Genomic DNA, 16,179 nt, shown 5'->3' with positions numbered 1-16,179 from the left:
TAAACAACTTTGCTTTTATAAAGTTCTTCATAAAACTACTCCTGAAGGGAGTTAATAAATGGCCATTTTTATCACTTGCTTTGCAAAGGTCACGAAAATTCAGCCTAAAATAAATCATATATAGAGAGGTTTTAAGAAGGACTTCATAAAAGCAAAGTTGCTCAAAATTTAAAATAAATAATATTTGCTTTTCTTGTCATGATTATGCGGCAACTCCTAGGGGGTGAAAATTGAACTTGAAATTTTCAAATCTAATTTTCTCCAAAAGCCCCCGCTGAAATATTTTGGTTTTACCTGGAATCATCATGGTTTTATGTTTATTTTCACCATACATAGGTCTCAGGGCTCGGCACTTACTTTTGTCTTGATTCAATTATAGCCCACAGTGACCTGGTTTTATAAATATCGATCAAACAATGAAGTTTATAGTTCTATTTTAGTATGCTTATAATATTATTGTGTTCTATCTGTGCAGAATGATACAATAAAGAGTAATTTGTCACTCATTACTCTAAAGGTACTCTCTGTCAGTTTTAGTTTATCTGTTTATATGAAGCGCGGCAATAAAAATATAGTATGTTATGTTGAATATTAATAAATCAAACTGTAATATAGTGAAAGTATATCATATTTTGTTTATGAAATAATTTGAAATCTTTGCTGCGAGCGTTTTTTTGTGTGTGTTTAATGTTTATATACTAATGTATGTTGAATGATATTAATTGTAAACGTTCAAGAAAGAGGGGGGGGGGGAGGGGTTGTTTATCCCCCTGAAACTTTGAACCCCTTCTTTGGCTCTCTCAATATAAGCTTGGACGTCCTTGGTACTAGTGGTGCTAAAATAGTAATTAAAAAGTAACTCATATAAATACAAATACTCACAGATAAATCAAAAAGTCAGAGTGTACCTTTATAGCTCAAAATAGTTGTGATTGTGCTCCGGAACTCTCTAGTAGTGGTAAATCATAATGCCTAACGTCAGATATGAAAGGTAAAGACTTCAATGAATTATGCTGTGCCATCTCTTCCGCTCATCATCATATCATCATTATCGCAATAGGATCTAAAGGGATAAGACAATGAACGATAATTTGATTCACATCCTCAATGATGATAAATAATGTTACTTTTTCTGTAGATTAAAAATATCTGCAAGTTCTGAACCAACTAATTGAAATTCAATAAAAGTATCTAAAGTTTATTTTGCTATCAAATAAGATTACGTGGTTATAAAACTTTGGGTACTAGTGTAATCTACAGCTTAAGTTATCTTTCCCCTCGGTTACTTGATAAATAAATGGATAATTTGCAGAGAGGGATATACAATGAACTGTATATTATTCTGATACCACATTCGTTTGCTCAATAATTTTAATGATTCTATCTTAATTGGTTGGTTCAAACCAATAAGTTTGGTCTACTTAAGTAATAATTTTGATTATCATCATTGGGGATGTACATCAATTTATTGTCCATTGTCTTATCCCTTAAGGTCCATGGCCAGTTTTTGTTTAGGGAAAAAACATGCAGTTCTAAAAATCATAAAATATTTTGTGGAATGGATGGCACACAATAAGTTGTAGTTAGCAAAGCTTTTAAAAATAGAATAATTTTTGATGCATCAGTTTCCTTAAGTGCTTTGATATAGTAACATTAATTAATAGCCCAAGTCAAAGCAATATTTTTTTGGGGTAAAAAATAGATTACTTATAGTAGTTTTATGAAGAAAAAAAATAGTATCTTGTACATTTATAAAATTGTAGTATTTTGTAAAATGCAGGGAATGGCAATGGATTTAAAATTACATCTCCCACACAAAAAAAATAATTAAAAAATCCATTGTTCTATCCCTGTATTTACAAGTAGCATATAGGGACACTTAAGATGAGAGGGGGAAAAGTCGGCCCCCCCATATTTTCAACTTGAGTTTAAAAAGAAAAGAATTAAAATATTATTTTTGGAGGGTCATTTTTTATCCGGAGGGTGGAGATACCCTCCCCCAAAATGTTTTTAAGAAACCTTCTAGGACCTATAAGAAGATTTACTGTAAAGGAGAACCATATCGGTTTAGCGGTTCAGCGAAATCCTGCGCTACAGACAAAAAAAGCTTACTACTTTCTATAAATTTCAGATCTGGTGACATGTCTAAAAAGGCGGGGATGATGCATGCATTGCTGCTGTAGTAATAAATATAGTAGATATAGATTCTTAATCAGTAAATTGGACCAATAGAAACACAGTATAGGAACAATCTAGCCATATTATTGGTTAGAATGTGTACATATTTGGTACGAAGATCAGTTATGTTTTCGTTTTATCCATGTAAAGTTAAAATTTCTAGGATAAAGCAAAGTTTTATGAAATTATACAGTACAAAAATTTCATCGCTCGTATTATTAGAATGAATCATATGAATTTAAACAAAAATGTCTTCGAAAACATTTTTTTAAGTTTGACGGTTTATAGTGTCAACTTACTTCGGATAAAAGAACTTATGACGGAACAAACGTACGGACAGACATAAATAAAAGAATCTTTAGATGATAAAATTGCATGTTTATATAAAGGTAACATTTTATTGTGCATGATATCATAAAGTAAAGATAATTTTTCTATAATTAAGGTCTGTCATTCCGTACGTAACGGATAGCTCATCTCATGTTTTTAGACATGTTAGAATTGTCCTTTAGATTACAAACTTCATTTGTAGGGGTTAAAGATTTAAAATTAACTCTTACTTCGCCCCTAGCCTTTGGGAGCTACGCCAAAGAATATTAAATTTTAAACAAAATTTTACCTGCAAAATAAAACAAGTTTAGGGGGCGTTAATTCGTTAATAATAATCAACCTTCATCAGAAAATAGCTTAAAACCATGGAATGCTCAGTTGGTATATCCTATCGGTACAGTGAAATCGTCAGATTACAGACAGACGGAGGGACAGACAGACGGAGGGACAGACAGACAGAAATAAACTTTTATATGTATACTTTTTTCCGTTTAATATATTAAGCAATGCAACATATCACCCACTCCGGAACAATGATCCGAAGACTGCCGAGCCAATGTATGATATTACCCCAGATCCAAGATACAAGTTTAAACCAAACAGGGTTAAGGTATATCTATCTATCTATTTATTTATATTGTGTACCCATCGCTTGTTTCCATTAGTCCTGTAGTTACTTCAGGGATCTTAAGGGTGAGGACAATGGGCGATAATTTAAGTACAACCCTAATTATAAATAAGAAGATACATCTTATTGGTTGAAATGTTTAGACTTAGCTAGATTTAATAAATATCTTCATTTTTTTATACCCAACTAATGATAAATGGCGTTTTTAAAATTTTGGGGGTTATTATAATTTGCCATTGTCCATTGTCCCCTCCCTCTCTGATGTAAGTAGATTATAAATATATTTCAGCTGGAATTACATAAAATTTAGGAATACCTATCCTTTTTAGAAAAGTAACAGAATGTTTGTCTGTCTTTGCAATTCGCTTACAGATGAACCGATATGGGTCTCCTTAGCAGTGAAGCTTCTTTTAGGTCCAGGGAATGTTTAAATTTCTTAAACTCTGTTGGGGAAGGGTCACCACCCTGAAAAGAATACAATTTTTTTTTACTTTTTGTTTTTAAAAAAAATGAAAAGAGGAGAGTCGACTACTCCACTTCACCTTCCCTCAAGTGCCTTTAGAGGATTTTAAGGGCGTAACCGCAAGATTCTTCTTATTAAAAAAATATGCCTATCTTAAAGGCTTGTCCGAATAAATTTTGAAAAAAATAGCATTGGTATACCTAACTTTTATGTTATTCCACTATTATGTAATGCTTTTGTTTTCATTTAGTTTTCATTTATCTCTTATAATACGTTTTTCTTGTTTTCATTTTTTGTAGGTAGAAATATTATTAGTGATCTTAATGACATTTTTTTTATCGGCCATGAATCCGTAAAGAAAACCCATGTACACTCTTTGGCTTTATGACAATTGTCCAGAGAAACTATAAACTTAATATTAAAGCTATGCCATAGTTACCTTAATAGGCATATTTAACCTAAAATAAGGATTTTCTAACCCTAATTAGAAAAGGCAAAAACCGACAAAGCCAATATTGTCCTGTTGTGACTTCATAAATTTTGGGATAGGAGAAGGGAAGGGGGTAAGAAAATCTCTTCAAATGAGATGTGAGAAATGGGGTTCTCCTTTCCCTTTCCCGAAATATATGACGTCACAACAGGATAATATGAGCTTTGTCCAAAAACCTGGAATATTTTTTTATTCGGGTTTAAAATGTATTTTACACAATAACTTAATTTGATTAATGATTAATATGATTATACTTATATAAAGGTTACAGGATGTCTGTCTGTGTGATCTTGCTAATGATCTTGCTAACGTTGAACCAATATGGTTCTTCTTTACTGCAATGTAGCCTCCTGGGAAGGTTTATAACTATTTTGGGGGAGGGCATCGCCACCCTCTGAATTGAAATCGACACAAGACAAAATTACAGATTTCCAAAAAAAAATTTTACCTTTTCTTTTTAAATCTAAAACTGAAAACGGAGGGAGTCCTTAACTTATGTGCCCCCAGAGGCCTCTATGGGCAAATCGCTAATATAAAGCTATAATTTGAAACAACTTATAACAGTAATACATTATTTTTCTATTTAAATAACCATTTAATGCTAATGTACCTAGTATGTAGTTAGATCATATTATAATAATATAATATTTTTAAATATTGATATAAAACAATGATTAATTACTTATTTTTTCAGACTAACACCAAGCAAATGTAGCTAGAAAATAATAAAAGAACTAAAGAGTAAAAGTGCCTTTAAATGCTTTTTTTTCATAACAAGACCACAGCTTTATAATTAAAATACAAATAAAGCTATTAGTAACAAGAAGCACAATGTCCAAATTAAAAGGAGCAAAAGACACGTCTGCTGCGGATCAAAATTTTCAGATTCGGCCACCCTTTTCTAAAAAGTTTAAACCTGGGGCGGTGAAGGTAATTGATTTTCATACAAAATATAGACACTTCATAGTTAACCCTTAACAGTCGGGCCCCATTCCGGTCCTTAATCGATCGAGGGGGGGGGGGGGGGGGGGCGTTGAATCTGCCTTCTGTGCCCGCCAGGATGGAGATAAAACTATCATTTATGTATAATAATAATATTTTAAAAGTTAGCTCATTATAGCCGTCTATATTTCACACACACAAAATGAGATAAAAAAAACTTGAGTGCGATGGAGTTCAAGGCGCCCCCCCCCCCCCTCCCTGACCGTTAAGGGTTAATGTCTACAAGTAACACAGTAATAAAAAATGTTTGAAATTTAAAAAAAAAGATCAATTTGATCTTTTATATTTTGTTATTCTTTTGTTACTCCTTCAATTCCATCCCATGGCAAATTTAGGGGGTTTGGATACACACCCCTCTAAACCCCTCTGATACACCATGCACCCCCTAAATTTTAAAAGTTTTAAGTTTTTAAAGTCACCTCCCTTAAATTTTAGTTTAAAGTATCAAGTATACTTTGTCAAAATAATTTCTATTATGATCATTAGATCTTTTCATGAAAATACCCTTTCTCGAATTTCATTCTTCTGCTAACCTAAAAAGTTACGTTAGGGGCCTAGAAATACATGTACAAAATTTCAGCTCTTTATCTCTACTGGCGACCTAGCGCCAGGCATGTAAAATATCAACAGATAACGGTAGCACGGCGGTTTTAACAATATCTCAGTAATGTGCAGGTTTTAAGCTCTTCTGCATACTTCAATTTAAACACATAAGGCCAAAGATATTATATCCAAAAAATCTTTTGTCAAAGTCTACTCTACACCTAGCGCCAGTCAGTTTTCTAAAATCATGCATTTTATACCTGTGAAAAATGAAATCGCCAGCGCTAGGTGTAGAGTAGACTTTGACAAAAGATTTTTGGGATATCATATCTTAGGCCTTATGTGTTTAAGTTGAAATATGCAGAACACCTAAATTCACCTTCCAAGCCATTCTCTATGCATTTTAAATTTTTTAATGAAATAACGGGATTTCAAAACTGCCTTTTGAAAAGGCCTAAAAAGTATCTTTTTTTCTCCCTTTTTTCACTGTTTATAGTTACATCTTATTAAGTTATTATTCTCAGTTTAAAAAAAATTGGCGCTTCCAGCACCAAAACCGGCAAAAACAGGCAGTTAAACTTCTGTACCCCTACTTAACCCCCTAACAGACCCCCCCCTCTATCTCGGCTCCTGTTACAGATGGAGACGTAAAACTTTTTTCTGGTGGTTATGTGTATTTTTAGAGAAAATTACTTTTCTAGTCATAGCGGTCAGACCGCTCCTTATCTGCTTTTTGGCGGTAAAATGGCAGTTGGCGGCGCTAAATAATATTTTTATCTGTTTATAGTTACAAGTTATTATGATATTATTCTCAGTTAAAATAATTGGCGCTTCCAGCACAAAAAACGGCCAAAACAGGCAGTTAAACTTCTGTACCCCTACTTAACCCCCTAACAGACTCGCCCCCCCTCTATCTTGGCTCCTGTTACAGATAGAGATGTAATACTTTTTTCTGGTGGTTCATGTTTATTTTTAGAGAAAATTATTTTTTCTAGTCATAGCGGTCAGACCGCTTTTTATCCGCTGTTTAGCAGCCAGCCGCTAGATATTAAAACTGCTGTAGAGCAGCCAATTTTAAAGCTAAGAAAACCAAATTTTACGACGAACTATTATTTTTTATAACAAAAAATACCTTTTCTGACCATCGCCAAAAAACGACAAATAACGGAAACCGCCAATTTTGGCAGTAAAATGGCGGTTGGTGGCGCTAATTAATATTTTTATCTGTTTATGATCACAATAAAAGACTTCATAAAAAAATTGGTTGATTAAGGTCCAGAAAGGGGCAACACAGTTAATTGTTGAAACTAATGTAATAGATTTTTATTTTAGTCAGATGCCAGACGCAGGCAATTAAAAAAAATTTACATTTAGAAATAGGAAAGAAAACAAAGTCATTCCTAATTAGGACAGAAGTCACTGGAAATTGATCTAATTGATCTAAGGAAGGCTACTTATGTCCTTCATCTAACAAAATCTAACTTAAGGGAGGTGACTTATGTCCTTTGTCTGACAAATTCTTACATTAGGAAGGCTGCTTATGTCCTTCATCTTGCAAAAGTTAGCTTTTCTGTCCTTCACATAGCAAAACCTCACAAAACATAGCTTTTCTGTCCTTCACATAGCAAATTCTAGCAACACATAGCAAATTCTTACAAAACATAGCAAATTCTTGCAAAACATAGCAAATTCTTACAAAAAATAGCAAATTCTTGCAAAACATAGCAAATTCTTGCAAAACATAGCAAATTCTTGCAAAACATAGCAAATTCTTACAAAAAATAGCAAATTCTTGCAAAACATAGCAAATTCTGGCAAAACATAGCAAATTCTTGCAAAACATAGCAAATTCTTGCAAAACATAGCAAATTCTTACAAAACATAGCAAATTCTTGGAAAACATAGCAAATTCTTGCAAAACATAGCAAATTCTTGCAAAACATAGCAAATTCTTACAAAACATAGCAAATTCTTGCAAAACATAGCAAATTCTTACAAAACATACCCGCGACCGTGGCTCAACACGTAGCGCATCCGCTCGTCGTTGGGAAGGTGTTAGGTTCGAATCTCGGTCCGACACCGCGTCATAACTAAAGACGTTAAAAATGGTTCCTACTGCTTCTATGTCAGATGCGCGACGTAAATAGTTAGAGTGGGGGGAATGCCTTGGCCCAAAACAGGCGCAACTCATTACCATGCACAGTTAGGACTTCTCAGACAAAGGTCGTGCATCACAGAGAGTTGGTTGTCTGTAATGTACTGTACCACGGGTATGAGGTGAAGGACCAAGAGTCTGGCCTTGAGTTGACAAGTTGACTGTTCAGTCCAGGTGCAACTCGCCCATACGACATTAGCAACATACAAAACATAGCAAATTCTTGGAAAACTTAGCTTTTCTGTCCTTCACATAGCTAATTCTTGCAAAACATAGCAAACTCTTACAAAACATAGCAAATTCTTACAAAGCATAGCAAATTCTTACAAAACATAGCAAATTCTTACAAAACATATCAAATTCTTACAAAACATAGCAATTTCTTGCAAAACATAGCAAATTCTTGCAATAAGGATCCCAAACTCAAAAACGAAGATTCAGCGCGATCCGACCACCGGTTCTTGAGATACGGTGACCTGGTGTCCTTGGTACTGATGGTAAGATTTGGGAAATGGTTCGAAACCTTAGTAAATTTGGCTAAGTCCAAAAATATTTTGACACTTAGAGGACACCAGGTCGAAAATATTATAAGTGTCAACAAATTTTTGGACTTGGCCAAATTTACTAAGGATTCGAACCATTTCCCAAATCTTACTGTCTCTGTACTGAAGGATCTTTCTAACTGCTGAACTGATATGGTTCCCCATAACAGGGTAGCTTCTCTTAGGTCCTGGGAAGGTTTATAACTAATTTGGGGGAGGGTAACACCACCTTCCCAAGAATTTGAAAATCTAGGAATCAATCTGATTTGACACACAAAAAGTGTAGAAAAGTATGAATAAATATATATGATTGATCACATAGTACCTTCTGAATAAATTTTGACAAATAAAATAAAAATGAGGGACAACAAAACTTATGTAGTACAATAAAAAAATATGGATTTTTTTTGTTATAAAAAATAATAGTTCGTCATAAAATTTGGTTTTCTTAGATAAAAATATTAATTAGCGCCGCCAACCACCATTTTACTGCCAAAATTGGCGGTTTCCATTTTTTGTCGTTTTTTGGCGATGGTCAGAAAAGGTATTTTTTTGTTATAAAAAATAATAGTTCGTCGTAAAATTTGGTTTCTTAGCTTTAAAATTGGCTGCTCTACAGCAGTTTTAATATTTAGCGGCTGGCTGCTAAAAAGCGGATAAGGAGCGGTCTGACCGCTATGACTAGAAAAAGTAATTTTCTCTAAAAAAAAACATGAACCACCAGAAAAAAGTATTACGTCTCTATCTGTAACAGGAGCCGAGATAGAAGGGGGGGGGGGTCTCAGGTCTGTTAGGGGGTTAAGTAGGGGTACAGAAGTTTAACTGCCTGTTTTTGTCGGTTTTGGTGCTGGAAGCGCCAATTATTTTAACTGAGAATAATATCATAATAAATTGTAACTATAAACAGATAAAAATTTTATTTAGCGCCGCCAACCGCCATTTTACTGCAAAAATTGGCGGTTTCTGTTATTTGTCGTTTTTCGATGCTGGTCAGAAAAGGTATTTTTTGGTTATAAAAAATAATAGTTCGTCATAAAATTTGGTTTTCTTAGCTTTAAAATTGGCTGCTCTACAGCAGTTTTAATATTTGGTGGCTGGCCGCTAAAAAGCGGATAAGGAGCGGTCTGACCGCTATGACTAGAAAAGTAATTTTCTCTAAAAATACACATAACCACCAGAAAAAAGTTTTACGTCTCTATCTGTAACAGGAGCCGAGATAGAGGGGGGGGGGTCTGTTAGGGGGTTAAGTAGGGGTACAGAAGTTTAACTGCCTGTTTTTGCCGGTTTTGGTGCTGGAAGCGCCAATTTTTTTTTTAACTGAGAATAATATCTTAATAAGTTGTAACTATAAACAGTGAAAAAAGGGACAAAAAAAGATACTTTTTAGGCCTTTTCAAAAGGCAGTTTTGAAATCCCGTTATTTCATAAAAAAATTTAAAATGCATAGAGAATGGCTTGGAAGGTGAATTTAGGTGTTCTGCATATTTCAACTTAAACACATAAGGCCTAAGATATGATATCCCAAAAATCTTTTGTCAAAGTCTACTCTACACCTAGCGCTGGCGATTTCATTTTTCACAGGTATAAAATGCATGATTTTAGAAAACTGACTGGCGCTAGGTGTAGAGTAGACTTTGACAAAAGATTTTTTGGATATAATATCTTTGGCCTTATGTGTTTAAATTGAAATATGCAGAAGAGCTTAAAACCTGCACATTACTGAGATATTGTTAAAACCGCCGTGCTACCGTTATCTGTTGATATTTTACATGCCTGGCGCTAGGTCGCCAGTAGAGATAAAGAGCTGAAATTTTGTACATGTATTTCTAGGCCCCTAAAGTAACTTTTTAGGTTAGCAGAAGAATGAAATTTGAGATTGGGTATTTTCATGAAAAGATCTAATGATCATATAGACTTAGTAACTAAACGACGTAAAATATACTATGATAATAAAGTAACTGTCCTACTAAAATATTTTCTAGTATGACTTCTATACCGATAAATATACACTAGATTAAAAGCGGTTCTCAGCCATGCTGAAAAATCATGTATTACATTGTATTAGAGAAAACTAAAATAGATATCATAAGATTAAAAACAGTTTCGATAGTCTGGGCCTTCGTCCTCTAGGGTCTAACAAAACTGGTTTTAATCTTATATTTTTTTTAATATCAGCGGAAAGCTGTCTATAATACGATCAGATAAATAATTATTATTTTTCTTTAAAACATTCTTAGTGACAGTTTTCACAATTTAAAACGCATTAAACTTTTGGATTAAAAAAACATCTTTCTAAAAAATATATTTTAGATTAAGTAATTTAGACTTAAAAAACTAAAACTTCATCAAATTCAATATTGTTTTTGCTTTTTAATGCTTTACAATTTTAGATTTATAATTTAATTAAAATATATATAGAAATACGTTTGAAAAATATCAGATTAATACTTTTTTTTAGGAAGTTATTACAAATGTATTAAATGATATTCTTGGTGGAAAAATCTATGATCCCAATAAGGTAAATAATGTGCACATCCCAAATAATGATAAAAAAACAACTCCTTCTGTATTTTGAAATTTTGGACATTACTATCGTTTCCAAATTTTAACGAAATTTTTTAACAACTTCTAGTAAGCAAAGTACAACCAGTAGAAATCAATAGTTATATTTTGTACAAATGGGTATAAAAAAGAGATTTTATATAATCACTTGAGCAACAGACTAACCGACAGAAAAACACAAGTGACTTAGCAGCTAGCTAAGCTGAAAAAAATGTTAAATGTCCATTAGGACTTTCAGAGAAAACAAATTGGATCATGGAAAGAAAACGAAGTTTCGGGTTTCTTCGCATTTCGCATTAGCTTTTCTCCTATTTCTAGCCCCTGCGGGTGCTCTAACCCTGCGGGGAAATCATTAACACTTACCTAACCTAACCTAAACTAAAATAACCTCTCAAAAGCTACTGTGAAAATACAACGAAACCCGAAACATCGTTTTCTTTCCATAACCCAAAAAATTACATAGCTTTATAAAAAAATAACAGTTTATCACTGTGTACGTGTGGCTGTCTTTATCTAAACGCTAGACCCGCGACCGTGGCTCAACACGTAGCGCATCCGCTCGTCGTCGGGAAGGTGTTAGGTTCGAATCTCGGTCCGACACCGCGTCATAACTAAAGACGTTAAAAATGGTTCCCACTGCTACTATGTCAGATGCGCGACTTAAATAGTTAGAGTGGGGGGAATGCCTTGGCCCAAAACAGGCGCAACTCGTTACCATGCACAGTTAGGACTTCTCAGACAAAGGTCGTGCATCACAGAGAGTTGGTTGTCTGTAATGTACTGTACCACGGGTATGAGGTGATGGACCAAGAGTCTGGCCTTGAGTTGACAAGTTGACTGTTCAGTCCAGGTGCAACTCACCAATACGACATTAACATTATCTAAACGCTAAACCAATAGGTTCTTCTTTACAGTGAAGCTTCTCATAGAACCAGGGAAGATTTAACTGTTTTTCCTTAAAGATTAAATCGCCAATAAAGTCCCCTCCCATAAACCTTATAAATAAAAAATAATCATTATAATTAAATATTTATAATATTTTGTAGGTATCAATTTGGTGTAAAACAATCGCTGATATAGTCAAGTCACAAGTTAAACATTTAGGATATGACAGGTTAGTCCATACCTTTTTACCTATCTTTTATTAGAAAATAGCATTAAACCTATATGAGATAAATACCTACATTCTTTATATTTAGCCTAAATTCTACCCTGTTAATTTTAAGTTGGTAAGATAAGTCTTTTGCTTTAACTGTCGGCATCTTTATAATTTTATTATAGTGTTAAATGCGTATTCAATTAAATAATTAATAGTACTAATATTTTTTTTTTTACGAAAAAAAAATTATTTCTAGCTCCTGCGGGGGAATCCAGTTTTTTTAGGGCTCTATCTCTACAGGGACTATTCAAATTCTTATTTAACCTAACAGAAACTAATCATCTAAAAACGCATTTTTACTGATCAGAAAGTAAAATTGTGGTCCAGAAGCAATATGCAAATATTCATTTAATATATTGTAACTTAAAAAACTGTTTAGTTTATGCCTATTTTAGGTTAGGTTAGGTTATGTAATGGTTAAAATAGCCCCACAGGGATAGGGCTCAGCAGGGTTAGAGCCCCACTAAATAAGTTATTTTATTTAAATTAAATATATGATGGAGGGGAGGGGTTTGCCGTTGGTTTAAAAATAGGTTTGAGCGAAAGCACTTTATTATTTTATTCCAGATATAAGATTGTTGTTGAAGTTGTCATCGGAGAACAAAGAGGCGAAGGAGTTAGAATGGGCTCAAGGTCAGAATTTATTAGCAATACCCAGGGATCTAAAGGAATAAGACAATGGCCAATAAATTGATAAACATCCCTAATGATGATACACAAAATTACCCCTTCTGTATATTATAATTGGTGATTATAACGTTTGGACACTTAACTTAATTAACCAACCAATCAAAATTCAATAAAAGGCCCCAAAGCCAACGAATAAGAAAACAATATTATAAGACTTTGAGGACTAGTGTAATAAACAGCCCAGTGTCCGCTCTCTCTCTGGTCAATACCACTCAAAGGGAATATTGTATTTCAAGTAGGAAATTGTCAAATGGAGACATTTAGTAAGAAATTGCTGTTGCCAGGAATGAGAATTGTCATTGTCTTTGAAAATAATGAATTTATTATTACTTGGATCTTACATCAGATTATCATGTACTCTAATAAATTGAAACTTGTAGTTAACGATCCCCCAGTCATCCCTGTTACCCCATCCCCTCCCTCCCATCCTACTTGATCAACGTACTGCCTAAAAATGATGTTCATACTAGCAACCTCAATAAACGACAAATTTTTCTCTTATCAATATATATACGTACTAGCGGCTTCGCCCCTAGCCTCTAGGGGCTTTTCCCCAAGAGGTAATTAAAGAAAAAAATAATTACCTCTTGAGATGCCCCCACAAATTTTAAATAATTTAAAAAAATTAAGTACCTGATGAGAAGCTCCCACTCCACCACTAATTTTAAATAATTAAAAAAAAATTGAGGGGGGGATTTTTTCCATTTTAGAGGGGTTGAGGGTATCCAACCCCTCAAGAAAATAGCCTAAAACTACCACAAAACCATTAGGTATATTCCCTGAAGAGTAGAATCCGATCGGTTCAGTGGCTACTGAGATCTTAAGGGACGGACATACATCATTCTGCTTTGTATTATAGATAGCCAATATCCATTACTGACATTGTCTTTCAAAATTCAACTTTAAAATCAGACAGACATACAGATTGACAGACATACTAGCAGAAGGGCAGACAGACTGAGAGATAGACAGACAGAAGGACAGACTGATAGACAGACAGAAGGAGGGACAGAAATTTGGGATCATGGAAAATAAAGAAGTTGCGGGTTTTGTCGTATTTTTACAGTAGCTTTTGAAAGGTTATGTTAGGTTAGGTAAATGGTAATGATTGCACCGCAAGGTTAGAGCGCCCTGCAGGGGCTAGAAATAAAGAAAAGTTACGGTGAAAATACGACGAAACCCACAACTTTGTTTCTTTTCCATGATCCAAAATTGTTATTTTCAGATGTTTATGGGACTCTGATACTGACAACTATGCGAGTGAAGTGTACATAAATGATAGCTTATTCTGTTGTGCCGCTGTTTTTGGACTTTATTACTATTGAGATAAACCCTCAAATGTTATAGAACTTCTATGGCTGTTTTGGGAAAACGAACCAGCCACAGTTCATTGTTATAAATTGTTGTTTAAACTCCCAATCTTAACTAGACTACTGCCATCTAACCATACAAGATGCGTAGTTTTCATATCTGTCAACCAGAAAATCCAAAAAATCTAATTTTTGAAAAATTTAAGTTTAAAAATTTCAAGCTTAAATTTTAACCCCTAGGTCATTATTGTGCGGTAACTCCAAGAGAATGAAAATTGAAGTTGAAATTTTCAAATATAGTTTTCTCAAAAATTAGATTTCGTTGGATTTTCTGGTTGTCAGATATGAAATCTGTGCATCTTGTATGGCTAGATGACAATAGTCTAGTTAAGATTGGGAATTTCAAACTAGATTGTGTAGCTTGTACCTGTGCAGTAGGATATATAAGTTGGAAGGAATTTTAATGTTAGGGGGAGATTTGAAAACTGCATCAAATTTTAAGGATTTTTTTTATAAAATTCGTTTTTTTGTATAATTGTTTATCTAAAAGCGGAAATACAATTTAAGTTAATGAATTTTGACATCTGTGATTGGTGGATTGAAAACTATCTGCGCTCTTATTGGAGAAGCTTAAGTGTCGTATATCATTCACCCAATTAGAGCGCAGGTAGTTTCTAATTCACCTATCCTATTGGTCAAAATTAATTAACTTAAATTATATTTCCGCTTTTAGATAAAGAATTATACAAAAAACGAATTTTATAAAAAATCCTTAAAATTTGATGCAGATTTCAAATCTCCCCCTAACATTAAAATTCCTTCCAACTTATATATCCCATTGTGCAGCTTTATCCCAAAGAAAGTAAAACTTTTTAAAAACTTAAATACTACATCCCAAGATCACAATGATTTTGTCAACTAATATTTGCTATATTACTATTGAAACAGCCTTAGTTTAAACTATGTATTATCAAACCAGCCCTTATAAAATAATTTTTTTTTACTTTTAGCAATATATATGTAAATGTAATAATTATGCATATTTGTTAAACAAATAATAAACAGCCAAAATTGTTTATAATAAAAAAAATTTGTAACATGCTATCAAATTCAAAATATAAGTTTCAGATTGAAAGTGATTGTATAATGTTGAGTATATTCGTGTCCGCAGCCAATAATGTATCCTATACAGTTGGGAAGGAGGAGGCAGATGCTTTTATAACTCTACAGGTTTAAATATATTTTCCAAGATGGATTCGAATCCGGTGGATAGGAACCGGTTCTCATCCATACGAATAAACTATGTCTAGTAGATCTTTTCATGAAAATACTCTTTTCCGAATTTTAGTCTTCTGCTAACCTAAAAAGTTACTTTAGGAGCCTAGAAATACATGTACAAAATTTCAGCTCTCTATCTCTACTGGCGACCTAGCGCCAGGCATGTAGAATATCAACAGATAACGGTAGCACGGCGGTTTTAACAATATCTCAGCAATGTGCAGGTTTTAAGCTCTTCTGCATATTTCAATTTAAACACATATGGGCAAAGATATATTATCCCAAAAATCATTTGTCAAAGTCTACTCTACACCTAGCGCCGGTCAGTTTTCTTAAATCATGCATTTTATACCTGTGAAAATAGAAATTGCCAGCGCTAGGTGTAGAGTACACTTTGACAAAAGATTTTTGGGATATTATATCTTTGGCCTTATGTGTTTAAATTGAAATATGCAGAACACCTAAATTCATCTTCCAAGCCATTCTCTAGGCATTTTAATTTTTTTTTATGAAATAACGGGATTTCAAAACTGCCCATTGAAAAGGCCTAAAAAATATCTTTTTTCGTCACTTTTTTCACTGCTTATAGTTACAACTTATTAAGATATTATGCTCAGTTAAAAAAAATCGGCGCCTCCAGCACCAAAACCGGCCAAAACTGGCAGTTAAACTTCTGTGCCCCTACTTGCCCCCCTCTTCGGCAAACAGTAGTCATCTCAAGAAGTAAAAGAGATATCAACACAGAGAAAGAAAGCTTTTTAAATAAAACTGAACTAAGTAACCATTACACATTTAATTTGGGGACTTTCCTTCTAGGCGCTTGTGGAGCAAAAGACCCACCAAAACACT

At 33.7% G+C, this 16,179-nt stretch overlaps 2 protein-coding genes across 3 annotated transcripts in view; one reads left to right on the top strand and one right to left on the bottom strand.

The window, feature by feature from the left end:
- LOC145322681 (uncharacterized) overlaps positions 1 to 16,179 on the bottom strand; it is a 143,369-nt gene that overhangs the window by 116,182 nt on the left and 11,008 nt on the right. The gene's annotated exons all lie outside the window — the stretch shown is intronic.
- Positions 814 to 15,174, top strand: LOC145332070 (dynein light chain Tctex-type protein 2B-like). 2 transcript variants are annotated; one of them, XM_080177001.1, is made up of 6 exons: positions 814 to 991; positions 3,013 to 3,118; positions 10,790 to 10,849; positions 11,940 to 12,007; positions 12,620 to 12,685; positions 13,968 to 15,174. In XM_080177001.1, the coding sequence occupies exons 1-6, from the start codon at positions 969 to 971 to the stop codon at positions 14,065 to 14,067; spliced, it is 423 nt and encodes a 140-aa protein (XP_080033127.1). In that variant the 5' UTR covers positions 814 to 968; the 3' UTR covers positions 14,068 to 15,174. The 2 variants fall into 2 exon arrangements, with proteins under 2 accessions (XP_080033127.1, XP_080033133.1); XM_080177007.1 differs by lacking the exons at positions 814 to 991; positions 3,013 to 3,118 and adding an exon at positions 4,748 to 5,019.

The sequence above is a fragment of the Acartia tonsa genome, chromosome 1 (assembly GCF_053477335.1).
Source record: "Acartia tonsa isolate MP-2025a chromosome 1, ASM5347733v1, whole genome shotgun sequence".
Classification (NCBI taxonomy): Eukaryota; Metazoa; Arthropoda; class Copepoda; order Calanoida; family Acartiidae; genus Acartia; species Acartia tonsa.
Note: the sequence above shows the minus strand (reverse complement) of the source record. Positions and strands in the feature narration are given on the sequence as shown.

Excerpts from the sequence above, each read along its gene's own strand:
- LOC145332070 (XM_080177001.1), top strand. The coding sequence starts at position 969 with ATGCCTAACGTCAGATATGAAAG. Across the intron at positions 10,850-11,939 it reads AAATCTATGATCCCAATAAG|GTATCAATTTGGTGTAAAAC; the intron begins GTAAATAATGTG and ends AATATTTTGTAG. Across the intron at positions 12,008-12,619 it reads AAACATTTAGGATATGACAG|ATATAAGATTGTTGTTGAAG; the intron begins GTTAGTCCATAC and ends ATTTTATTCCAG.